Source organism: Pseudophryne corroboree, chromosome 3 (assembly GCF_028390025.1).
Source record: "Pseudophryne corroboree isolate aPseCor3 chromosome 3, aPseCor3.hap2, whole genome shotgun sequence".
Classification (NCBI taxonomy): Eukaryota; Metazoa; Chordata; class Amphibia; order Anura; family Myobatrachidae; genus Pseudophryne; species Pseudophryne corroboree.
Window position 1 is genome coordinate 372,896,195 of NC_086446.1, and position 27,164 is coordinate 372,923,358.

The 27,164-nt window shown below is 38.2% G+C and overlaps 1 protein-coding gene across 1 annotated transcript; it reads left to right on the forward strand.

The window, feature by feature from the left end:
- Positions 1 to 208: 208 nt before the first annotated feature.
- Positions 209 to 26,694, forward strand: COL1A1 (collagen type I alpha 1 chain). Its single transcript, XM_063959900.1, has 51 exons — positions 209 to 428; positions 2,510 to 2,710; positions 2,887 to 2,915; positions 3,263 to 3,298; positions 3,672 to 3,746; positions 3,839 to 3,907; positions 4,177 to 4,221; positions 4,335 to 4,388; positions 5,646 to 5,699; positions 6,410 to 6,463; positions 6,875 to 6,928; positions 7,021 to 7,074; positions 7,167 to 7,211; positions 7,980 to 8,033; positions 8,129 to 8,173; positions 8,467 to 8,520; positions 8,816 to 8,914; positions 9,006 to 9,050; positions 9,271 to 9,369; positions 9,661 to 9,714; positions 9,800 to 9,907; positions 11,804 to 11,857; positions 12,119 to 12,217; positions 12,494 to 12,547; positions 12,632 to 12,730; positions 12,851 to 12,904; positions 13,396 to 13,449; positions 13,541 to 13,594; positions 13,944 to 13,997; positions 14,421 to 14,465; positions 15,213 to 15,311; positions 15,546 to 15,653; positions 15,878 to 15,985; positions 16,885 to 16,938; positions 17,028 to 17,081; positions 18,509 to 18,616; positions 18,702 to 18,755; positions 19,248 to 19,301; positions 19,487 to 19,648; positions 19,958 to 20,065; positions 20,474 to 20,581; positions 21,636 to 21,689; positions 21,787 to 21,894; positions 22,838 to 22,891; positions 22,983 to 23,090; positions 23,421 to 23,474; positions 23,600 to 23,707; positions 23,888 to 24,161; positions 24,323 to 24,513; positions 24,710 to 24,952; positions 25,378 to 26,694. Exons 1-51 carry the CDS (start codon positions 347 to 349, stop codon positions 25,522 to 25,524), a joined length of 4,335 nt encoding a protein of 1,444 aa, XP_063815970.1. The 5' UTR covers positions 209 to 346; the 3' UTR covers positions 25,525 to 26,694.
- Positions 26,695 to 27,164: the final 470 nt, after the last annotated feature.

Genomic DNA, 27,164 nt, shown 5'->3' on the forward strand with positions numbered 1-27,164 from the left:
CTCTAAATGCTATAGTCCTATTCTGCACAGGGAGGGGCTGGCTTTGTTTGAAGTGTTTTTTTTTCCTTATGAGTCTGTGTATGAGATTTGGTATTGGTTAAAGGGCTGGACCAGTGTTCCAACCTTAAAAAAAAAAAAAAAAAAAGGATAGAGAGAGCAGAATCCTTGGACCCCACCTCTCTAAGTAGTGGATAGATATAAAAGGGGACCCTTTCCAGCAGGGACACAGTAGGAAGTTTCTGCTGGGGTCTGCACTGGAACTATACCACTAAATCTACCCCTGTATGACTAGGACCTAAGAATTCTTGACAGGACCACAGAGAGTCTACATGTCTAATATCTAGACATGTTCAGCTTTGTGGATACAAGATTACTGCTGGTAATAGCAGCAACGATCCTAGCAGCAAAATGTCAAGGAGAAGAAGACTGTGAGTACTTCTATTATTTTTCTATTGTCAGCCAGGTCTTATCATGTATTGGTCAGTAACCCATGCTAGTTGCACCAAGTGGCTACCTGCAGCTTACATGCATGCATCTCCAACCGCCTAATTGTTTTCTACCTCCCTTCAATTGTCTTCATCTTTTTTTCTGATATTAGAGCAAAGTTGGATCATTAAGTCCTAGTAGGCTTTGAAGTGTATGCTGGGACTTGTAGTTCCACAGGTGATGAAAAGTGACAGGCTACCTAAGTTTGCATTAGAACTGACTTCAGATATATAATTTTGGGAAATACTATTGCGTTATGGTGTTCTTTGGAATAATATATAGTAGGGAATATTTGATGTCAGTGTTAGGGGGTTTGGGAACTTAGCTGATTTACATTTTCATGCATATAAAAAATGGAATGAAAACTTTATAGTATAGTTTGTATTTTATTTAATATGGGTTAAATGTGCAAGCTTGTGGTCTGCGAAAGAGATGCGAAGAACGGGCCAAAAAGAGTTGGGGGTGGGATTAATCTAATCCCCCTTTCCTGTATGATTTCATGCAGTGTTTTTATTGAAAACATATTATCTCATGATTGCATTGTGTGAGTGCTTTTAAAAAGAGGGCTGCAATGCAAACTTGCATGTGGCTTTCATTACAATCTGTTAAACTCATCAGGTGGGGGTGAACTGGATAATAAAACATGCTACGAAATGATTCATCGGGGAATGTTAACAGATTCCAGTATAAAAAAAAGTCTAGACATAACTTCAGAACTTCAGCATCGGGATGCTAACTTACCATAATGGTACACAATGATATTATACTACTGCCTCCTGGTGGCAGCAAGTGAAGTTGCAAGAGTGATACAAAACCAATTGTTGTGGTTGCATTTCTAAATCATAGGAATTATAACATTCATTTAAAAAAAAATATGGTTATTAACTAAATGACCAGATCTAACTTTAAGATTTGAAATTATAATAAGCAAAGCTTTGTTTTTCACCAATTTTTATGATGTATTCTAATACCAATAATAAATCATGGCCATCTTGTGGCAACATTTGGTATTGCAACCAAGAACAACGGGTGTGGTGCTCAAAGCCTTTTTTATTTCTTTTTGCAACATTTGTTTAACACCTGCATGGTATATACAAATAATTATATCATATTTCTAAATAATTTAAAGCTATTTTGGAAATGTTTAAACCTTCAGTTGCTAAAAGCATTATATTTATATATTTAGACAGAACTTGTGGAAAAATGTTTGGGTTTTTTTTTACTTCTCAGGTAATGCATTGTAGCTTGCGGCAGTGACTATATACCTGTCATTTATGTTCTTTTAAGACAATCCTCTTTGTCCTCTTAACATTCCACTGGTACCTGAACATGTCTCATCCTGAACATCTCTAACTGCAGAGGCCCCAGGTTCTTCCTTCTCAAGCACAAGCTCACACTACCAGCCTCTACTCCCACCCAGAACATTTGCACCTTCTCAAATTCCCCTTCTTCCTCCTCCTTCTACAGCCCAACATATTATTTTCCCCTCTTTTGTCCCTCTTGGAGCAACAGCCCTAATGATGCACATTGGTTTGGAAGAGACCATAGGCTGGAAAACACTGGACTCTTCCAAAATATTTTGTTCTCCTTCCTCCTCCCACCCTCAGTATTTTTGGCAGTTTCCACCCCCTGTCACCGAGCCTGGCTGATGGGAACCAGATGATCTCCTTTTTTTCCTCTTTTTTTTTTTTTTCTTTCTTTTAAACCAGATGTTGCTGAAAAAGTTTAAAAAACACAGCTGTCTCTTGCAGTTTAACCCCTTGTTGTATTCTAGACAGGTTATTTATAAGGTGAACAATCTTTTATGGAGCAGGATATCGTTTTTAAACAGGTGTCATTCTGCTCTGGCAATGTCTAATTTTATATCACAGCTGTTTTGTACATCTGTTTTATTAAATCAAAATTAGATTAATGGATATTGATTGATTGATTGCTTATACTGCATGTAATGAATATAAATATTAAGGATTAAGCTTTTTAATGATCTACTCATTTTTATTTTTTATTTTTGTTTTATCTCCAGCATATGACTTTTCCCAATGCACCCATGAAGGCAAAAGGTATAATGACAGGGACGTATGGAAACCAGAAGCTTGTCAGATCTGTGTATGCGACAACGGAAATGTACTCTGCGATGAAATAATGTGTGAAGATGCAAACTGCCCCGACCCATCAATCCCAGAAGGAGAATGCTGCCCAGTTTGCCCTGGGGATGATGTTAATGGTAAATAGAGCAGCTAACCATTTGTAATTATTATTTAAGAGACTTTCATTAATTTATATCAAAATGAGGTATTTCCACCAAGCAGCCATTTCTCTACAAGTCATGTTCAGAGTGTTGTGTTGCTTGTATCTATTAAAGATGCTCCTTGAATTTTGACTATTTTGTCTATTCAACAGGTGAAAGTCAAGATGGCCCAGTTGTTGAGGTAAGTCATCACTATGAGCAGATATTTTATAAAAATGATGTATATATGTTATGCCCATTATTTAGTCTTTACCATAACTTTATCTCATTCTGCTCTCTGAAAGATGCATATATCTTATACCTGTTATTTAAAAGGGACTTAGAGAGTGATAAAGTGGGGAGAGGTAAAGTACCAGCCAAACAGCTCCTATTTGTCATGTTGCAGGCTGTGTTTGAAAAATGGCAGGAGCTGATTGGTTGGTAGTTTCTCTCCTTTTTTTAATCACTCTCCAATGCTTAGTACATCTGCCCCTTTATTTTTTACATAACTTTATCTCAATCTTATCTCTGATATATTTCTTCTTCCAGGGCCCCAGGGGTGATACCGGTCCAAAGGGAGATAGGGTAAGTGCCAGACATTAGGCCAACAACACATGAACCTTGCTGTGTGTTTTGTAGCAATGCCATCACATGCATAATTTTGTCAGATTAATATAATTATATAAATGACCTTCTACTACTGATTACTAGTCTTCAGCCTGTAGACAGGTTTTTTTCTGTGTAGAATGACATTTAACTTTGCCCTAGTGTAGATCAAATGCTGAGAATGTGTATCACCTATTTAGTCTGTCCAGACTTGTGTTTTAAGCATTTTGGAATGTATGGGTTAACAACTTGTAGTATTTATGTCATAGCCTCTTGTATACATAGTCCTTCTTGGTGATATTGCAATGACCTGTGAATAATTATGCAAATGTTGGGTTTTGTTTATGTGTAGGGACTACCTGGCCCACCTGGCAGAGATGGCATCCCTGGCCCACCTGGACCCCCAGGCCCACCTGGCCTTGGCGGAGTAAGTGCGCCACCTGTTCACTGTATTTTTCTCCTCCAGGATTATGGTCCACTGTTCATCTCTAATTGGGGTGTCCTCTTTCTATCCTGCAGAACTTTGCTCCTCAAATGTCTTACGGTTATGATGAGAAGTCTGCTGGTGTTTCCATGCCTGGCCCAATGGTAAGTAGTTGTAGTCTTTGAAAACCCTTCAGTTGGCATAATGCATACATATGATAATATTGGAAAAAATAGTGTTAAGTGAGAAACTCACTGTACTTATAGAGAAGTACTTAAAGCTCTAATGAAATGTGTAAGTACTATAACTACAGTATGTCTAAATGTCTTCTATAATACTGGCCATTATTGAGGAGAGAGTACCGGCTCTTCAATAGAGTTTAGGTGGTTTGGGAGGTTTATTCTCAACCTGACTTTTCTTTCTCTGATTTTAGGGTCCAATGGGTCCCCGTGGTCCCCCTGGCCCATCTGGCTCACCCGTAAGTATCTCTTGGGATTATACAGTGTTGGTGGCCACCATGTTCCCTGTGCTTCTGCACTGAGCAATATATTATAGAACTGGACTGATCTTACTCCTTTATCCCTTCCTCAGGGACCTCAAGGCTTCCAAGGACCCCCTGGTGAACCCGGTGAACCTGGCTCTGCTGTAAGTGTTATTTGATGTTTTAAAAACGGTAATTTTTGATTGCAAGTCATCACTAGGACTGAGATAGTGTTACCAGGCATCCTTGCTTTGCTTGGCCTACATCTTACTGCCTCAGCACACTGTAGGTCAGTGTATCAGCTCCATTATTAAAGGAAAAAGCATAGTACAAATATGATATTAGAAGCAAAGGCTCTCTGACTTGTTCAACATATTGTTCCTTATTTCCTGTACCATTTTCCTGCTTGTCTTTTGGCTCACTACAACCACACTGCTATGTCCCTTTCTGTGAGACATGAAGATCTTAGACCAGCAAACCTGACTTCTAGACTGAGTCTCTCACATTATTTTCACTGGGCCCAGGGGCTTAGCCAGAACTTTGTGGGCCCCATAGCACATTTTGAAGGGCCAACTTTCCCATTGCTTTTAAAGAGACATTTCTCCACAGCAGTTAATTGTATGCCCCATAATAGTGCCCTAGTTAATTTTCTGAACCACAGTAGTGACTAATGTTAATGTTATGCCCCATAGTAATGCCCTAATTCATAGCATGTTACATTTTAGGGCTACCAGCACACATTATGCAGCACAGTACTCCCAATTCACATTATGAAATACAGTGACCCCCGGTTTATATTATAACACATTACAGCGCCCATAGTTCATATTATGCCACACTATAGTGCCTGCACTTCATATTGTGCCTCATTACAGTTCATTTTATACTACAGTGCAATGAGCAGATCCAGGGGCTTAATTAGATATATTGTATGACCCAAAGCAACATTTTTAAAGGGCACCTATTTATCACCCAATGGTAAAATATATATATAACACATGTAACTATGGCAGGGAAGGTGGGTCCCTCTCTGCTCTGGGCCCCATAGCAGCTGCACTACCTGTACCTATGGTAGCTATGCCCTTGATTGGGCCTCATAAACCGATTACAGTCAAGAACTCAGTCATATATGCCAAGAAGCATACTTAATTTTAATGTTTTGCATCTATAAATGTATTTGATAGAAAACACAGGCTGTAAATGCAGAAGAAATATAAGATAACATACATACAGTATAGGTATCTATTGTAAAGCAACATATACTGTATCCTTCTTTTGAACTCTTTAAACTCTCATGCCTTTCCCACATTTAGCAGAAGATTGTTAGAAGAGCATTTGTTGTCAATGTTACTACAGTATTACTAGAAACATTTAACTAGTCTTCAGATTTAATAATTGATGACTGTATGGTTTTTTTGCAGGGTGCTATGGGACCCCGTGGCCCCTCAGGACCTCCAGGAAAGAATGGCGATGATGTAAGTATTTTGCTCACAGAAAACAGACACATTACCAAAATGTCACTATTAGTTACCAGGCCAAATCAGAAAGAATGCTTTGTTATCCATGGGCACCAAACTTAAATACAGCCTAACTTTTATACTCTTATACAAAGGTACTGGTACTGTATTCCCCAAGTAATTAATAGCTCTTATTTTATAATACTATTATTTTATAATATATGGTACTGTATTTTCCAAGTAATGAATAGCTCTTATTTTCTCTGTAACATTTCCTTGTGTAAGTTTCCTTGAGTCTTGTCTTACCAATACAAAAACTGTGGGTGGGGGATACAACAGTATAAGCTATACATTGTCTAATCTATCCCCTATGAAGTGGAAACTGTATGTATGTAATTGCCTAGTAAAGTAATGAGTAATCTCTTGGTCTTCATCTGCTTGGCATGCTAGAACTTGCAGTTCCACTGTAGCTGGAGAGTCACAAATTGCCTCCCACTGTCATACACAATTGTATTTTGTATAACTACATTGCATTCCAAACATACCTTGTCTACGACATCACTGTTGTAGTGATATACTAAAAATATAATTTATGTTGTACCATAGTTGATTTTTGGAATTGCACCACCTAATGAATTCTCCATCTACTCAGTGCTGAATGATTACCTTATCAATAGGGCTGTCTCTGCACCTTTTGTTTATAACATGTGGTCTTCTTTTCCTAAAAGGGTGAAGCTGGAAAACCTGGCCGCCCTGGTGAACGTGGACCCCCAGGCCCACAGGTAAGAAATGTGTAATATTGAAAAAAAAAGTTCCTTTATTATTATTATATTTAATGTATAAGGCGCCACAAGGTGTCCATAGTGCCATACAAAGAGATGTCTTATCATCTACAATATAAAAGCATCAGAAAATGACAACTCAAGGGATGTCTTTAGTGTCACTAGGCCTGTACTTGTACATTTTGTTTGAATGGTGGGATCCAGCTGAGATGGAATCAAAGCACTTGAAACTATTGATAGCTGTAGTAGAATGGTTAATGATTACACCTATAGATTGTAATTGGTTTACTTGATTTAATTAAGCATTACTTGTTACTGGAACGTCTTTAAATCATATAGGGCTTTGTGGTGTCTTTTGTTGCTGTTAGTGGTCCATGTACATCTTCTAATGGTCTCACTGTTTAATTTCAGGGTGCCCGTGGTCTCCCCGGAACTGCTGGTCTCCCAGGAATGAAGGGACATAGAGTGAGTTCTAAATGACAAGGTTATCCTCCGAGTGATCCAATAACATTAGTACAAGATCTCATGCAATACCTCTTGCCTCTTCTTCTACATAGGGTTTCTCTGGTCTTGATGGAGCTAAGGGTGATACTGGCCCTGCTGGTCCCAAGGTAGGTTTTGTGATCAGAACGATCATGGACAATTTCTCCCTGACCGAAACCTTGGACTTTGATCTCAATTTGTCATCCTCAATCTCTTTCAGGGTGAGCCTGGCAACCCTGGTGAGAACGGTGCCCCTGGACAAGTGGTAGGTCACATTTTTTTATTTTACATTGACATGGCTAGGATTCCATTTTGCTGCGCACCTGCAAGCATGTCAAATAAATAGTGAGCTTAGTGCTGTTGTGTATGGTAGGTGCATATACCAGGAGTCAGTGGGGAAATATTTCACTGTACAGCTGTGTGGGGAAATTAATTGACAGCCGTATTATTATCCTATCGAAAAGAGTGCCACAGAACAGAGAGAGAGAGAGGAGTTGATGTCTACCACTTATACTGATTTAATATTAGAGCAAAAAGAATAAACAAAAGACTGTAGAAAGCCAAGCAATCATGGTGAATAAAACACATACACTGCTCAGTCTTTTTATATTTCTAAATCCATAGTATGTATCTGTGATGGCACATGAGCCAATAGTGGTCCACTAGGCCTGAAGCCACAATCAATCTCACTAGCTTGGCTCCTCAGTTGTCCAAGACTATATGGAGCAAAGCAAACCATAGTAATCTTGTAGCATTACATTACACAATCATATTTTATAGAAGCTAAGGTCATGCATTTAGGTGTAGGTTTCTCTGCCATGTTAATGCAAGATAACACCTAACTGCAAAATTCAATAAATGTATTGTGAAAATAGCCTTCTAGTCTTCCTTAAAATGAAGCATCACTATTTAATATCATATGCCAAATGGAAAAGTATTGCTATAGTCAACCAAAGTTTTAAAGGCAGTGTTAGCATTCAGCACATATATTATTGTTGGAGAGTTTTTAATCCTATATATTCTGCTTCTTCAGGGTCCTCGCGGTCTTTCTGGTGAGAGAGGTCGCCCTGGTCCCCCTGGCCCTGCTGTAAGTATATTGGAACATTTATCTCCAACCATCTGAGCCCTACTAGGTGACGTATATAAGATTAAAACGAGAATATTTTTTCTTCTTTTTAATAGGGTGCTCGTGGTAACGATGGTTCTCCTGGTGCTGCTGGTCCTCCTGTAAGTAGTCTCAATAACTTATCAAATGGGGTCATTGAGATAGGGGAATTATATTTCTGTGTAAGCACTTGTCCTCCTACAGTAAATCAGTTTCAGAACTAGTCCTTATAATTTATTATTATTATTATTAGTAGTAGTAGTAGTAGTAGTAGTAGTAGCAGCAGTATTAGTAGTAGTAGTAGTAGTAGTAGTAGTAGTATTTGTCCTGTTCTACATTGGTGTTCTTGTTGTGGAAATAAATGCCTGTTATTGGTGCAAGAGCTTATTTTACATTACTTTTTCTTATCTTTTAGGGTTCTACCGGTCCCAGCGGACCACCCGGATTTCCCGGCGGTGTTGGCCCCAAGGTAAGACTTTAGAAGATGTTAGATTCTGTGTTCAAACCACTGCACATTGACATAAGGAAGAATGACAGCTAAAATATTTTAAGGCTTATTCTATAAACTGACTACTTAGTAGCTTTCTAATTGAGCTGAAGCATAGTAGTGAGCAAAGCCCATATCTTGCAATATCACTCTTATCCTTTTTTGGGAATTGTTTGTTGTACATGGCAATCTGAGCCAGTATAAAGTAGCTTCAGAAATTAGAAGATAGGTACTATGGACTAGATGACTTCAGTGACCAATCTATTTCAACACACAGGGTGATGCTGGTCCCCAAGGATCTCGTGGTCCCGATGGTCCCCAGGGTGCTCGTGGTGAACCTGGTGCTCCCGGACAAGCTGGCGCTTCTGGCCCTGCTGTAAGTATCCTGTTACTCATGTTTTATTAGTTATTTTATCTTATCAAACTCTGGATAAAATCTCTGACTCGTATGTTTTTCTGTATTTCAGGGAAATCCTGGTACTGATGGTCAAGCTGGTGCCAAGGGTGCCACTGTAAGTACCCATAAAACTAACTGCTACCCTAGCACATGCACTTTTAAATTTTTTCCTGTTGACTTATTGCTATGTGCATCCCAACAGATTACACTTTCCATTCTATTATCTCTATATCTCACACTAGATGTCCTCATCCTTTGTTTTCTACCTAAATCTCTCAAATATATCTTCTTGATTTGACTAATATACAATCGGTGTAATTGCTTGCATTCTGTAGGGTGCTCCTGGCATTGCTGGTGCTCCCGGATTCCCTGGTGCCCGTGGCGCTCCTGGAAATCAAGGCCCTGGTGGTACTCCTGGTCCCAAAGGAAACAATGTAAGTATGATGCTTAAAATATATGGACATTATTAGGCCTTTAGACATGCTTTGAATTACCAAACTATACATTAGCATGACATTCATAAATGTTTACTAGTACTAATGCATGCCCAACGATAATATGTAACTAAACAATGATTGCCTTTTCTTAGAGCAGTTTGTAATTTGATATGATTAAGGGACTCTGATGCTAATGTATGAAACTCCACTAATGGGTTTTGCAGGCTTTGGTACCTGGATCAGTTGCTTATTACAATGAAATTTAATTTTACATTGTGTCTTCTCTAGGGTGAACCTGGTGCTCAAGGAAACAAGGGTGAACCTGGTGCTAAAGGAGAACCCGTAAGTACCTTCTGCAATTTTACTTTTTGATTGAATTAATTTAATCATGTCAGGTCTCGCTGCTCAACTTCCTATTGCCTTTTAGGGCCCAGGTGGTGTTCAAGGACCCCCAGGTCCCCCTGGTGAAGAAGGAAAGAGAGGATCTCGTGGTGAGCCTGGACCTGCTGGACTTGCCGGACCTGCTGGTGAACGTGTAAGTAGCCATAAAACGTTTTTATGCCAACCTAACCATCCTCACAGTGCCAAGGTCTTTATGTTGGCCCTGTAAAGAGAGAACCATAGGAAAAACACATACATGTAATGTGGACACCAACCATATTTTCACAGGTTATTCACAACTTTTCTGCTGCCATATCGAGGGACTACTACATAAACTATATGTTATGATTAGTACAATTAGGTTCATTTCAATCACTATGCTAAAGAATATTTGTCAAGTCTACATCATAATGAGGGCTGAACAGAGAAAACCCACTTTTAAAGACCTATTTACAAATATCTTTTGGAAATATATGTTTTACTTAGTCTCTGGCATCATCTATCTTTTGAAAGTAAAATTTTATAAAATATCGGGGGGAAAAAACTAGGGTCCCTTATGGTATTATACCACAAGGTTTGGTATCACAGAGAACTATTTTGTTCTCTTTAAAACAGTGGAAAAGTAAAGAAATGTAAAAATCAAATCAAATTTGGAGTAATTTCTAAAAGCTGGTGCATCAGTAACTATGAGGAAAATTGACTGTAGCCCATTGCAGCCAATCAGAAGTTTGCTATCATTTTGTAAATACTACTAGAAAAAAAATAATACATGATAGGCTATAACATCTTTTTCCAAATACCAATGCACCAGGTTTCAGAAATCACCTCCAGGTTTTTGATAATTACCCTAACCATTAAAACAGGCTAATGCAATTCACATTACAGAAAACCAAAACTAATTTTGCATATTACTGTAGTTTACCCAAATTTATAATATATCACTCCTGACCATTGTTTTTGTTTAAAATGACTGAATTATTTGTATATCTGCCCATGTTAATATACTTAAGACCTATCCTAATGGTAAGTTTGAGGAATGCAGGTAACAAATGGTCTATAGAGGAATCAGCCATTCTTTGGGCAGATCTGGCCTATCAGTTAATGAAATACAAGTGATATCACACTGAAGCATGTGCTCTAGTGATGTAATCACGTACTAGTGAATTCATTACCCTCATTTCCATGGATTTTGTTTTGCACACAAAACAGATGTACTTTATAAAGCAAAGGGAAAACACTTTGTGTGCACTTTATTTTTAATCCCATAAAATACACCACTGTGCTAAATAAAATACTTGAAATAATTATTGGTTGGACTAAAGTTGTCCAACATACCTTCTGGTCTTTAATTGAGAAAAACAAACAAACATGAATTAGCACTCTATCATACATCACTCTAGGGCAGTCCAGGTTTCTACATACACCAGCTATATACCCCTACTGGTTACTAACTATAGTTTCAAGCACAGCCTGTACAGATGATTATCTGATTGTACCACATATATAAAGTATTTACTTGTCCATTAATTAACTAGCTATCAATGCTCTTAACATAACATATTAATTAAAATGATAACATGATTTTTTTGATAATACATTCTTATCAAGAGGGCTCATTACTTTAGTACTGCGAGAGAAGAATATAAGATCTCCTACAATATATTGATATTACATTTCAAAAATCCTTAGCATAGATTGAAAACATGTGGAAAGCACAGATTCTGGTCTTTTTTATTGGTTATAAACTGTTTGATACATAGGCCCCTGAGTAGTTGATGAACAAATCAGAAGTAATAGGCATATGATAGATTTGGATTATTGGTGGGTCTGGTTTTGAACTAGCTCACCTAGCAGGTGTCATAGACATTACATACTCATAACATAGTCTAACATGGATTCTTAGTTTCTTTCATTAATAACTCCTAAAGTTTTCAACATCCCATCATTTCTATATTGCTTTTCTTTCTGTTTAATCTGAATATTTTCTCATTCTTTTTTGTATGTACTACTCAATATTAGATTTGGTTGACCATGTCTGTTCTCTTGACAGGGTGCCCCTGGAAGCCGTGGTTTCCCTGGTGCTGATGGTGCATCTGGCCCCAAGGTAAGACCTAGCAGCAATGGATGAATTATTTGGAGCATTCTTTGATGATACAATGTAACTGTAAGATGTTCAATATTCATGTCAAATGACTTGATATTAAATATTAGAATTAAAAGTGACATTATCCCTTATTTTATACCATGATGAAGAAGTGTTGATGCTCTTTGTAGACATGACATTTTATACCTGTATTTTAGTGACAAGTTTGTGTGTCTGTTCTAAAGCTTCACTCAAAGTATTTATGTTTCTTGCTGTAAACAGGGTCCCCCTGGTGAACGTGGTCCCGTTGGCGCTGCTGGTCCCAAAGGATCTCCTGGTGAATCTGGTCGCCCTGGTGAGCCTGGTCTTCCCGGTGCTAAGGTGAGAGTTCACCTTAGACTTCAATAAGGCACTAAATAGCTAACACAGAGGTATTGGTAGCCTGCTGCCAAATAACTGAAATGTAATTAGCAGGCTATATAGACTGTCTAAAATATGTATTCTACTTAAATGTACCATATTTATTTTGTTTATTAGCTTACCTAACAGAAGTACATGTTCAAGAATATAGTAATGTTTATATGATAGTAGCTAGTTGTACTTTATAGGCCTCTTATAGAGAACAGTATGACCATGTTTTTCTTTCCACCTTTCTAGGGTCTGACTGGTAGCCCTGGTAGCCCTGGTCCTGATGGCAAAACTGGCCCTGCTGTAAGTTGTCTTCCTCATCTTCCATGAACTTGTTTTTCTTAAATTTGACATATTTTTCTAACCTATATAATTGTTTTAATACAGGGTGCTCCTGGTCAAGATGGCCGCAGTGGACCTCCTGGCCCACCTGGTACTAGAGGCCAATCTGGTGTAATGGGTTTCCCTGGTCCTAAAGGAGCAGCTGTAAGTATTTACTGGCTGTAAGGCTATAACCAGCCATATATGTTACAAACTGTAACATATTGTTAACCAACTGTCCTATTGGTTTCTTATTTGTTGTGACATCTCTTTGTGTTTCCTTAGGGTGAGCCTGGAAAGCCTGGCGAAAGAGGAGTTGCTGGTCCCCCTGGTGCTATTGTGAGTATTAATTTTGTCCTTAACTGGGCCCTCTTGGTTGTCATATAGGGTGGTTCTTTCAACACATAGGTATAAGGCCCTGTGGATAATCACTGTCCATTTTTTGTGGCCAATGGGAAGAGACTTGTTAAGAGGAGTAAAGACTATAGATGGGAAGCGTTTATTCCAAAATAAAGGCAGTTTTATTACTTTGAAGAAATCATTGTTAACACACCGCCTCCCACATAAACCACAGAAGTCTTAGGGCAAACTGACCTTTAAGTTGGTTGCCTAAATTTACATTCATTACTTAAACAATGCTACACCTTAAAGAGGTCTTATTCATTACACAATCTTCAGTAATATAGAGGTAGCACGTGAACGGTAGTTTACAGTTGAGACGTTCACTGTGAAATACAGCGTGGTAGCCTCAGTTATGGAGTACTTCCTTTCTATGCCTGTTGTTGTTTTTGCTGTCTTCAGTAGTATAAATGATCTCTCATTTTCTATAGGGTGCCCCTGGCAAAGATGGTGAAGCTGGTGCTCATGGTCCCCCTGGTCCTGCTGTAAGTATAAATATTTCTTATTTACACCATTGATTACACATTGATTATTGATTTCCCAGCAAATATAATTCATCCTTCCTTTGTTCTGCAGGGTCCCGCTGGTGAGAGAGGTGAACAAGGTCCCGGTGGATCTCCTGGATTCCAAGTAAGTACTTGTACATGATGCATGGTGCCATTTCCAGTCTTTTCCATTTAAATGTTTGTACTTGACAATATCCCTATGATAAACCTCTATGCTGCACATCATCACATTACCTGTTCACTGTGCTACATGTTATTCTATAATATTTAAAATATTATTTTGTCATGATCTTTTTTAAAGGATATGACATTATCTTATGCACACATGGAGTGTGTCATGCATGACCTGTATGCACATGCTCAGCAGAAAATATTAGCAAATTATTAGCATCTTAGTATCCCAGGTAGACTCACATATAGTACTATTCCACTAGATACAATATATCTATGTAACATTATCTTTCATTTGACAGGGTCTTCCCGGATCTCCAGGTGCTTCCGGTGAGAGTGGCAAACCCGGTGAACAGGTGAGGAAATAAAATCTGCCTTCTTACTTTGCAGATGTGTATTTTGCAATCAATATTGAAATTATTTCCCAGTTACACTGTGTGAAAGAGCACTTTGCACCTTAAAGTTAAACTAAACCATCTTATAAAAAATATTTTAGAATTGTTTGTGGGATGGAGAGATATATTTTGGCACTTCCTAGTAGCTGCTGGGTGCCATGTTACCATTGCTTTACATAATAGAGGCTATATGATTTTGTAACAAACATGGCAGCTTCCCACAGCCAATGTATACTGTTTTATGCATATATTGAAAATACTTATTGTCTTGCCTATCACATTTACTACTCTTACCAATATACAATATTTTTAATAGTTAGACTTACGATACTTAAGCCCTTTTTATGTTGATTATGTTTTTAACATTGGTCTCCTTTTTCATAGGGTCCCCCTGGTGATGTTGGTCCTTCTGGTCCAGCTGGTCCAAGAGTGAGTATCATGTCTTCTTTTATGAAGTGCTACAGTTGCTGTACACTTGAAAGTTCATACACCTTTACTTATACTGTTCTTCAAACATTCATCTCTTTACCTAGACTATACACATTATATTAGTCTAGCAATCTAGGGTTATATCTTTGAATAAAGGTAAATAAATAGAATTTTTCAGGCCTTCATTTCATCCATCTACTTCTGTGAGGGAGCTATTATTATGCTTAACACAAACCTCTACACATGCGATAATGATGAATATATGAGTTTAGAACTTGCCTTTATACAAATAATAGCAGGGATGCTGAAGTGAATTAGCCTGCTGCCTCACAATGCTGAGGTCTTGGGTTTGATTCCCAGAAGGCCCTACTTGTGTGTAGTTTGTATGTTCTCCCCAAGTGTGCATGCTTTTCCTCCGACAATCCAAAAACATACTGATAGGTTAAATGGATTCTGTCCAAAAGATTGAGCCCAGTGTATATGTATTTGTTTAGATGTGATAGGGAATCTAGATTGTAAGTTCCCATGGAGGCAAGGACTGATGTGACTTAATAAATATTCTCTGTAAAGCACTGCAGAATATCTGTGCGCTATATAAATAACTGTTAATAAATAATAGTGACAAAGACCAATACTTAGCCATTTTCAAGCCTTTCTCTTTCCTTGCATACTTCTGCTCTCTTAGAAAAATATGATTTTCAATATACCATGGTAATTGGTAATCAATATTTTTTATATTTTATCTAGGGTGAAAGAGGTTTCCCTGGCGAACGTGGTGCTCAAGGTCCTCCTGGTGCTCAGGGACCCCGTGGTTCTAATGGCTCTCCTGGTAACGATGGTGCTAAGGTGAGTTATCAGAAAAATTGAGGATCTAATGTACCTTATATTTCAGAAAGTTTGGTGTCTACTATAAAAGATATGTAGGGTAATTAAATGGAAGCATGTCAGAAATATTGTGTGGTAAAGCATTATTCTAAATACAATCAACTATTTAGCCTGAAAGATGTAGTTTTTTGTAGTGACAGATTGTGGTGTACTTTGTTAAAATTTCTATATCATGTTATTTTCCTGTGATAACAGGGTGAAGCTGGTGCTCCAGGTAGCCCTGGTGGCCAAGGACCCTCTGGTCTTCAGGGAATGCCCGGTGAACGTGGTGCTGCTGGTCTGCCTGGTTCTAAGGGTGACAGAGTAAGTACTAATTCATCACCATGACCCTATGACCTTACCTGATCTTCAATTATAAACTAATCTTTAAGTATCAAATAATACATCTGAATTTTATGGAATTATATCTCCCTCACTTGCCATTTGCACTCACCCTTTGTGCATCAAGAACATCTTTTTTTACCTCTGTTAGATTATATACTTATAGTCCACTTCTGAAACTTACACTAAACTCTTCTTCCATCCAGGGTGACCAAGGTCCTAAGGGAAGCGATGGTGCTCCTGGCAAAGATGGCGCTAGAGGTTTAACTGGTCCTATTGGTCCTCCTGGTCCATCTGGTGCTCCTGGTGACAAGGTATGTGAATTATCACAACTATACACACTTACAAATTTCAACACCACTATCTAAACTCTAAAAGAGTATGAGTTCCTAAAAGGACACTCTAGATACCAATATTTAATTCCAATGTACAGTTTTGAGGGATTGTATTATTTCAAAATATAATATAATAGACTGGTCAATGCCTCAATAGGAGTATCCACTATATTCAAAAAGTTTTTATATGGCCTTCTACTATCATACAATCGCTAAAATATTTCCATTGCTAAGCAGAATATGTATACTAAAAATATATATTATTATCAATCTATAGAAGGTAATTGGATTTATTTGAAGGACTTGATTACTCCAGTCAGAGGCGGATTGGCCATAGGGTTCACAGGGAGGATCCCCAGTGGGCCGACGCACCCGTGGGGCCTGTTTAGTTTGAGAACATGTGGTCCTTTTTATAGACATAATGAATAAGATGCAAAATAATTTGCATATATGAAAATGACTTTGCCACTTAGCCTGTGATTGCAGATGATCTAGTGTATGCTCTGTCTGCCTGCTTGGCTGACATATAAGATTGAGTGAATAGTGATTGGGATACGGTTGGTGTAATAAGCAAGAAAATATATCTTTCTAAAGAATTATATCGTTTCCTAAATTCTGAAGGTGTATCATATAATGTGCTCATAATATGTAATTTTATTTCTTTTTAACTTCCCCCTTGATGCTGGACATGCCCACTATCTGGAAAGTCTTGGGGGGAGGGTGCTGCTGCCATGGCCTATGGCTAGACCTTACACCTCTGGTGCTGCCCACGTGGGGCCACTATTACAAATTTTTCCAGGGCCGCTGTTTGTTCCCAATCCGCCCCTGACTCCAGTCCAACACTGATCTGCTATAAAATAAATTGTTTTTCTCTACAGGGTGAAGCTGGTCCTGCTGGTCCTAATGGCCCCAGTGGCGCCCGTGGTGCTCCCGTAAGTACCTCTTTTACATTAATTCAACATCCTTTTCTGGATCTAACATATGATGGTTTATTACAAAAAACTCCATATTTCTCCTATAGGGTGAACGTGGTGAGCCTGGTCCTTCTGGTCCCGCTGGATTTGCTGGTCCCCCTGTGAGTACTCTTCCTAAATTTGAATTTTGCTGACACAGTCCACCAAACATGAACACCATACAGGTCTAATAAATACTCTAACACTGGTTGCAGCTAAAAAAAAATATTATTGCAGTAAGTTTAATTATTCTTAGCTATATTTACTGCAAAACTAAGGACCACATTGTCCAGGAATGAAAAATGTCTAAAGGTCTACTACAGTAGTTCAATTATCTCAGTAAATTGATTATCTACAATAGACACTTATGGTGATTAGATAATCACAACTAGTATCCAACAAACAACTTCGATAAAAGAAATCAAGCCCAAATTTGCTATGTCCACATACATTATTTGGTACGCTTCTTCCTTTTTTCTCTTTCTTTGCAAGTAAGAATTATTTTCCCACAAATTAAAAATGTGGGCTGTAATTGTGTGTACTGCACAATTAACTGAGATCCCTTCCATACTGGCAGGTGCATCCATTCACCATCAGTAAGTAATAGAAAAGAGTATTTTGTAGACATTGTTGCTTAGGGTCTAATAACACAGTTTCTTGATCAAGTTGACTTAGCTAGACATAATTATAAGTTGAGACTTGTGTTGACAACCAGATAATAGAACACAAACAATTTAAATAAGTTGAAGCTTAAGCAGTGAAGTCATTTTTCTTCATGCTTTCTTATTACTTAACCATTATATAATCAACACTTAATACTGTTAGTAAAAGAAAACCAAATGATTAGGTTAACATGTCTTATGTTTATACTTTCATACATCTCTTGACATACATAGAGACATACACATTTGGGCAGTTCATTCTTGCAAAACACACTGTGGGGCTGATTCTGAGTTGCGCGCAATGCCGATATTTGCGCGATTGGTCAGTGGTTACCAATTGCGTATAAGTCACAAAAAAGTTGCATAGCACATGCGTGCCTGGGTGTGTATGCAGAGAGGCCCAGTAATAATTGTGATGCATGGTATCCAAAGTGGATTGGAACTATATTGGGCATTTCTAGGCAGTGACAGGGAGGTGGCCACAATTATGGTCCACCTTATGGGCATGTTACAGAAGTGTTACAGGCTTGTCACATAACTGGTTGCGAAATCAGACACTTAATGAATCATAATGGAGGCCATACTCTGATGGAGGATCTGCACCTAGAAAGTTTTCAAGGTTCAACCTATAGTTGCATCTAAAGATTCTCCAAGCTGGAATTCATCATCTAAAGATGCTCAAAGTGGGCATCTTAGTCCTTGAACATTCAGATGCATGGCTGTATACCAGGGAAGGGCATGTAGCGATAATAGCAGAAGTTGCATGCGCAAGACCAGCCAATGATGCACTCACGGACGCTGCAGCATCCAACTCAGAATCAGTCCTTAAAGGATTATTTTCTAAGCTAGACAGTACTCTTACTAACCTCTCTCTTCTCTCCATGTAGGGTACTGATGGTCAACCTGGTGCCAAGGGAGAACAAGGAGATGCTGGTCTTAAAGGAGATGCTGGTCCCCCTGGCCCTGCTGGTCCCACTGGTTCTGCCGGCCCTGCTGTAAGTATCTTTGAAGACTCTTCAAAATATATTCATTCATGGACAATCAAGTACAACAATACCAATGTAACACTTTCTTTTTTAGGGTGCAATTGGTGCTCCTGGTCCCAAAGGTTCTCGTGGCCCCGCTGGTCCCCCTGTAAGTATGAGTAGTCCACTAAATTCACTAGCATACTGATGAGGTAGACTTTTGAGCACTTTTTACAATGCTTCACAATTCACCACAATACAAATCATATTTGTTTTACTAAAGACTCCTTCATCTGTACTTAAATGCCTGGATAGCAAATGAAGTGTAAGTTTTTGTGCTACTTACCATGAATCTTTGACAACAATGCTTTCTAGGTTTAGAAACAGCGACACATATTACTTACCAAGAAGACTCCATTAAAACTTAATAAATCTTGTGCTCAAACTTCTAAAGAGTGCACTAAAAATACCAGATATTTGGCTGCCTGCTAGATAGATTATCATAACATGGCCCTTCTGTACTGGCTCCTTATATTTTCAGTGCCATGTATATATATACATCACTGAAGTCTTACAAGAATTTACAGTAGTTCTGTTCCAGTTGTTTCATCATGGTTGATCATATTGAACATGTGCCCTGACCTGTTTCTCCTATCAACAGGGTGCTACTGGTTTCCCTGGTGCTGCTGGACGAGTTGGACCCCCTGGCCCATCTGTAAGTACCTCTCAATTCACTCACTAACTTGCTTTTAATAACTTCATATCAGAGTGTAGGTTCCATTGTTTTTATACTTAATTTACATCCAATACTAATGTTCCAACCAAGATTTGTAGTACATAGTATAAAGAATAGTTTATGCCACATTTTAGACTTTATTTTGCAATCTTATTAATCTTTAGGGCAATGCTGGACCACCTGGACCTTCTGGACCATCTGGAAAAGAAGGACAAAAAGGACCTCGTGGTGAGACTGGCCCAGCTGGACGTGCTGGTGAACCTGGAACTGCTGGTCCTCCCGGACCTCCTGGCGAGAAAGGATCTCCTGGTAGTGATGGCCCTAATGTAAGTTCTTCCTTAAATCTACATATTCTCCCTCATTTTGCTATAACAAAAACCTTAAGTGTCTTTATAGAATCCTAAATTCTTGATTTACCTCTTGTCCCAAAGCTTACTGATTTTGCAATGTTTTTATAGCTCTATATGCAGCAATCAGTTTGGTGTAACCATTTTGCACAGCCTGTTGATTTATATCCTAAGATACTGTGTGGCCTATATAATTAATAAATAAAAAAAGTCTGAAGAAATATGAAAGTTTTTTATAGTGTGTTTATTAGCATTTGGACCCATAAAATGACTTTAACTCTTCTGTAGGGTGCACCTGGTACTCCCGGACCTCAAGGTATTGCTGGTACTCGTGGTACCGTTGGTCTTCCCGGACAAAGAGGAGAAAGAGGCTTCCCAGGTCTTCCTGGACCTAGTGTGAGTACTGACTTCAAATTAATACATGGACAGTTGAACATTTCAAAAAGCCAGTAGGCTTCAGTGTATATCAATATAGATATTATAATATACTTAATTTCACTGTGACCCTAGGAAATGTGTTATATTATAAAATTGGAGACATCTTTAAATTAGATTGTCATCCTAATCAAACAGACATAAGGATACCAGTATACTTGTAACCTATTCACTATGCTAAATATGCTCAATTGTGATAAATATCATACTTATACACATCATTATTGACACATATACATAGTAACATTGCTTTACTATCTTGTTATTTAGGGATGGCAGTGTTATAGTATTATTATTATTATTATTATTATTATTATTATTATTATTATTATCATGGCTTATAAATTATTCTGACTTGTAACTTTTTAGGGTGAACCCGGCAAACAAGGTCCATCTGGCCCCAGTGGTGAACGTGGTCCCCCTGGCCCTGCTGGCCCACCTGGCTTAGCTGGACCTCCCGGTGAATCTGGTCGTGAGGTAAGTGTTCCTAAATAGATCAGTAATTTAAAGAAATTACTATCAGCATTGTTAGAATCAATACAATATCTGGGGATTTCAGGTTCCCATGTCATCCTCTGTATTATAATTTTAATTGAGTATATGCCTCTACACAAGAATGTAATGGAAAATAATGACACTTATTTAAACCCAAATTCAGAATAGATGGGTGCCATTATTGCCACCAAAATTTACACCTGTTTCTTATTTTGTATATCAGCCACAAAAGAAAAAGAAAAGACATTTGTATTGGTTCCTCCTAATCTATGATAAGAATAATGGATAGGTTTAGAAATAAAATAATGTTAATGTAACATAAATAGAATACCTCTGGACAGTTGCTTAGGACTACAAAAGGATGTAAGAATTTCACAACTGCTTAGTAGATATACAGGTTGGGTCTCCCTTATCCAAAATGCTTTGGACCAGAGGTATTTTGGATATGGGATTTTTCCGTATTTTGGAATAATTGCATACCATAATGAGATATCATGGTGATGGGACCTAAATCTAAGCACAGAATGCAGTTATGTTACATATACACCTTATACACACAGCCTGAAGGTAATTTTAGCCAATATTTTTTATAACTTTGTGCATTAAACAAAATGTGTCTACATTCACACAATTCATTTATGTTTCATATACACCTTATACACACAGCCTGAAGGTCATTTAATACAATATTTTTAATAACTTTGTGTATTAAACAAACTTTGTGTACATTGAGCCATCAAAAAACAAAGGTTTCACTATCTCACTCTTACTCAAAAAAGTCCGTATTTCGGAATATTCCGTATTTCGGAATATTTGGATATGGGATTCTCAACCTGTAATAAGAATAAGAAGAATCAGTGTTGAACATCTTCTGAAGTACATATCATGTTAAAGTTCTGTGAACAGTTGTAGTGTGTGTGTTTGTGTTATTCTGTATAAATAGTTGATAGAATCAGAAAGAAGTGGATAAATTACTTATGACCTTCTCTAAAACAGATATGATGGAACTCTCATGTATCTTGTGTTATGTGTTTAGGGTTCTCCTGGATCTGAAGGTTCTCCTGGTCGTGATGGTGCTGCTGGACCCAAGGTTAGTTGCTACAACCGTATTTTTTGTTTGATAAAATCCTACTTGTGGGTGCTATAGATGGAACCTAAACCTAACTATGTAATCCTCATTAATTTAGGGTGATCGTGGTGAGTCCGGACCTGCTGGTCCTCCTGGTGCTCCTGGTGCCCCTGGCGCTCCTGGCCCAGCTGGTCCTGCTGGAAAGAATGGCGATCGTGGTGAGACTGTAAGTATAGCAGTTACTGGTCTATGAAAATGTTATCATGCCTTTAGTCCACATTTTGGGCAATGAGATTTCCTAATCTTTCACTGGGTTTTCTAATTCTTAGATATAACTACCATTACTTATGCAAAGGCCTAGCTGTGTCACCTTTATAAGTGGTTCACCAAGCTACTGTATATGCTCAGATTCTAAGGACTGCATTACTAAACACCCAAATTACTCTCATTTGTATAATGTATCTTCTGTTAAACTTCTTTGTGTAACTGTATGCACAGAAAAACAAATGCTCAAATAGTTATGAAGAGTAATATGCGATTTGTGCACATCAGTTCCTACAATTGAAGAAGTGGAATTTGGGTAGCAATAGGGGTTCTTACATGGGCAAAGCTCGGTGCAGACTTGCAAATATTTGCCTATATGAGTGCCAGGAGGCCTATATTTAGGCTTTTTTAGAAGACGAAAGTTGCTCCTGTTTTACTTATTTTTCACAAATATTTAGCTATTACTGTACTATAGTTTAAAATTAAACTGCAGTTGACTCATTGCCTATTGATACTCACTGCTAAATCTAGAGTTGGCCTACTAATCAAGATAGATTGCTGTGCATCTTTTTCATTTTCCAAAGCCCATCTGGCCATTGTTGCTTAGGTAACTTCCTCACTATTAAATCTGGAGTTGGCCTACTAATCAAGACAGTTTACTCGGCGTCTTTATAATTTTCTGATTCCCATCTTCTTCATTCTCTAATATCATATAGAATATTTCCAGTGTTCAATACGCCTTTAATTCAATTGAAGTTGCATTTACAAGTAACATAGAACATAACATAACATTGTGAAGACATAAATACTTTTTCTGACTTCACTAATTATTGATGACTGCAGTTTGTGAACAAGACACAGATTGGTTAGATATATCTGTAAAGTGTTTCTATCTGTATTGCTAGGGTCCTGCTGGCCCTGCTGGCCCCGCTGGTCCTGCTGGTGTTCGTGGCCCCGCTGTAAGTAATCATAATATTTTTCATTTTTTTATACCAATTTCATTTCAATGTTCTGTTTTTAAATATTTTTATCATCTATTTTTTTTAATAGGGTGCTCAAGGCGCACGTGGTGACAAGGGTGAGGCTGGAGAACAAGGAGAGAGAGGCATGAAGGGACACAGAGGATTCAATGGTCTTCCCGGACCACCTGGCCCCCCTGTAAGTACCATAGGCCATAATGCTACCACTATTGCCCTTCTTATTTTTCCTCAAATTTGATGTTAATATATTTACACTTTCCATTGATACTGTTTATCTTTATATGCAATATTCTTTATAATAATCCTAACTTTTCAGCCATATTTAGGAAGCTTAATGACTTTTGCTCTCTCTAGAAGTTATCCTGCACAAGCCCAACCGCTCCCTTAGAAACCAGAATATATATATATATATATATATATATATATATATATATAAAATCTCCTCACCTGAACTTTTCTTTTTCTTGACTCTCCAGTTACAAAAAGCAATAACCCATATATATTTCAGGGTCATTCTGGAGAACAAGGTCCATCTGGTGCTTCTGGTCCCGCTGGTCCAAGAGTAAGTACAATTTTCTATAACTTTTCAGCAACATGTAGAACTTCTGCTTCTAAAATGAAACATGTTATGGTCTCCAAACATGGTCTCAAATTTATATGAATAACTCTGAGGCTTTCCCACCATAGGGTCCCCCTGGATCTTCTGGCAATGCTGGCAAAGATGGTGCTAATGGTCTGCCTGGTCCAATTGGTCCCCCTGGTCCACGTGGTCGTACTGGTGATGTTGGTCCTGCTGTGAGTATATAGATATATTCTTGGCTCATTGGCTTATCATTTAATAGCAAGTCTAAAAAAATTTCCAGAGCATACTGTGGCTTTTATTTTGTATTTGTTTTTTAAAGTGGCCACTAGATTTTCATTTTTGTTTTCACTTTCAATACAATGTTTTCTGACTTATTGTCTAACACTTTTTAGGGTCCCCCTGGACCTCCCGGTCCCCCAGGTCCTCCTGGCCCCCCAAGTGGTGGATTTGACTTCAGCTTCATGCCCCAACCTCCTCAGGAGAAATCTGAAAGATTATACCGTGCTGATGATGCCAATGTGATGCGTGATCGTGATCTAGAAGTAGACACTACTCTAAAGAGCTTGAGCAAACAGATTGAGAACATCCGCAGTCCCGAGGGTACCAAAAAGAACCCAGCCCGCACCTGCCGTGACCTGAAGATGTGCCACTCTGACTGGAAGAGCGGTAATACTATCAGCTGAAGACTTATGAATGCTGTATATTGATACAATTTTTTTATTCTTCTATTCTAAAACAAAATGCATCTCTTTTACAAAGAACTTTCAAAAAGCAGTTTTGTTTCTTTTGCTGCATTTCCTTATTGTCTTCCTCTTCTTTTTTCCCAGGTGAGTACTGGATTGACCCCAACCAGGGATGCACTCTTGATGCCATCAAGGTCTATTGTAACATGGAAACTGGGGAGACCTGTGTAAATCCTACACAATCAAGCATTCCACAGAAGAACTGGTATACTAGCAAGAACCCACGTGAGAAGAAGCATGTCTGGTTCGGAGAGACAATGAGCGATGGATTCCAGGTAAGGATGATGATATAAATAATATGGTTGACCAATCCATACAAAAATTCACCTTTTCCACTAGTTTGTTTAACAGTATCTGGTAGAACATCACCAAGTGCCACTTATATTATTATAAAATTAAATCAGTTCCATAAATATGACAGTCATCCTAAATGTGATAAATTGTAAAGTAATTTTATTTTCTTCATCACAGTTTGAATATGGCAGTGAGGGATCCGACCCAGCTGATGTTGCCATCCAACTTACTTTCCTCCGCCTCATGGCCACCGAAGCTTCTCAGAACATCACCTACCACTGTAAGAACAGCGTTGCATACATGGACCAACAAACTGGCAATCTGAAGAAGGCCCTGCTCCTGCAAGGCTCCAATGATATTGAAATCAGGGCCGAGGGCAACAGCCGTTTTACATTCAGTGTCACAGAGGATGGTTGCACGGTAAGTGGACATTGATTTGCTGCTTGGTTTCTAAAAGCACCAAACTTCAGAATCTATAACTGAATTGTTAAATGAGTCTTGATAAAAAAAAAAAAGGAAAGAAGAAATGTATCCATTTTAAAATATTAGGTTGAATAAAATCTAGTTATTGTGCTGCTATAACAAAGATGTTGACCTTCTCATGTCTTACAGTACGAAATAATACAAATAGTTTCTAAACCACTTACTTATTTTGATATCTATGAAAAAGAAAGGGTAGCAATCTTTCAATTTTAGGAGCAGGATTTTTTTATAGCTTAAGTTACTTTTTTACATATAGTATTGCTGCCATTAAAACCTACTACATTTGACAGCTGCCTTATTTTTTCTTGATTTTTATATGTTACAGTCAAACTGTGTCCTAATGAGCTTTGTTCCTTTCACAGCAACACACAGGACAATGGGGCAAGACAGTCATTGAATACAAGACATCAAAGACATCACGCCTGCCCATTACCGATGTTGCACCCATGGATATTGGAGCTGCAGACCAGGAATTCGGAATTGACATCGGACCAGTCTGCTTCGTGTAAAAACAAAACACAAATACCAGGACAGGAGAATATCTTGTGCGGACTTGAAATTGTTGTTCCTCTCATCTCTAAAACTGTTCTTGTTTCCGAAAGCATTACACGAAAAAACAAACAGATAGTCATGCTTTGAAAAACATCTCTCAAAGGACAGACCAAACCCGTGTGAATTTGTGTTCACGGGATGGAGATTTTACACCTCTCCCAATATCTGTGCTCCCTGCTTACATGAATTGGCCTTTCTACAACCCAGAAGAAGTCCTCTCCACTTCGGAAAAAATTGGAATGTCCTTCCTATGACTGTCCCTGGATATGAGATGAGGAGAATGTAGGATCAATGATCCTAAAGTTACCAGAGTAGAAGAGGAGTAAACCAAATCATTTCATGTAATGCACCTTTTAAAAAAGAAAAAATGTTTTTTTTTATTTTCATTTGTTCAGGTGGCAAAAAAAATAAATATGAAAAAAATTAAATTGAAGGTGTGTGGAGAGTGTTTTGGAATCATGAAAAAGTAGTTTTTTCCTCTGGGTGTGAGTGTCTCCTTCTGCTTCTTGCTTCATCATTCTTGAAGTTTCTCCTCAATGCTGAGCTTCATCCTTGTCATACTGAAAGCCCCACAGATCATTACGTTGAAGGTTCTTCCAGTGTTAGAAGGGTGAGCAGTGTAGAGTATTAATGCTTTTATATTCTGAGACTACCTCAATGTCATGTCCCACTCCATTGGTGCTATGGTCTCACTGCTTCTTTGATGGTCTTCTCCACAGTAGCTTCAGTTTTTGGTGCTAAGCAATAGAAGGATCTATTGTCCATATTTATTCCCCCAAATACCCTGCAACTTGAGGAATTTAAGGTGCTATCCTGTTCCACTCTTACCACTTCATTTAAACCCCTTTCCCGTGAACACAAGGTCATAAGGTCCTGTCTGTGTTGGTGTAATTTCCACATTCTTGTTTTGCTTGGTCCTCTTTTCCATTCCTCCTCCTAAATCTTCTTTTCTCTTCTTCTCCTTCCTGTCGCTGTTCTCCATCTTTGTCCAACCCAAACCTAGACAGCGATGCCATGGGGTTTTAACTGAAACCAAAGGATCTGTACCTGTTTGTAATTGTATAATAATTTGAGATGTTTTTAATTATTTTGATTGCTGAATAAAGCATGTGATATGGTCCAAAACAGTCAATGTGATCAGTGTTCCTTCTCTGTCCAAAGCTGACACCCTAACTAACTTCAAATCTATTAAAGAAAGGCAGGGCTTAGCCCAATTATAAAGCATTTAAAATCAGTTTGATATAGAAATACTATATACTCTGGGTTGGCAACACAAGGCTATGTTATTACTATAACGTAAGATTGTATATTGATAGCTGTTTACTTTTATGATCAGTGTACAGGAAAAAGTTATTGAGTTTCCTTACAGAGATTGGGGGGCAGGATATATCAAGATACTGTACGTATTTTAAATGTGATACATCCTGCCACTTACCGCATGCAGAGCGAGGTTTAGTAAGGCCATATGGATGTACATTTGCGATTAAAAATACAAATATTGATGGCATTGCCTATTAGGAACAAGGTCCAGAAAGTTTTGCTTCCCGGACATTGATGCATGCCACATTTTGCAGCCCCATATAATTCTATAGAGACT

Coding starts and splice junctions, on each gene's coding strand:
- COL1A1 (XM_063959900.1), top strand. CDS start 347: ATGTTCAGCTTTGTGGATACAAGATTACTGCTGGTAATAGCAGCAACG. Junction 13,998..14,420: donor GTGGCAAACCCGGTGAACAG/GTGAGGAAATAA, acceptor CCTTTTTCATAG/GGTCCCCCTGGTGATGTTGG. Junction 23,708..23,887: donor CTGGTGATGTTGGTCCTGCT/GTGAGTATATAG, acceptor AACACTTTTTAG/GGTCCCCCTGGACCTCCCGG.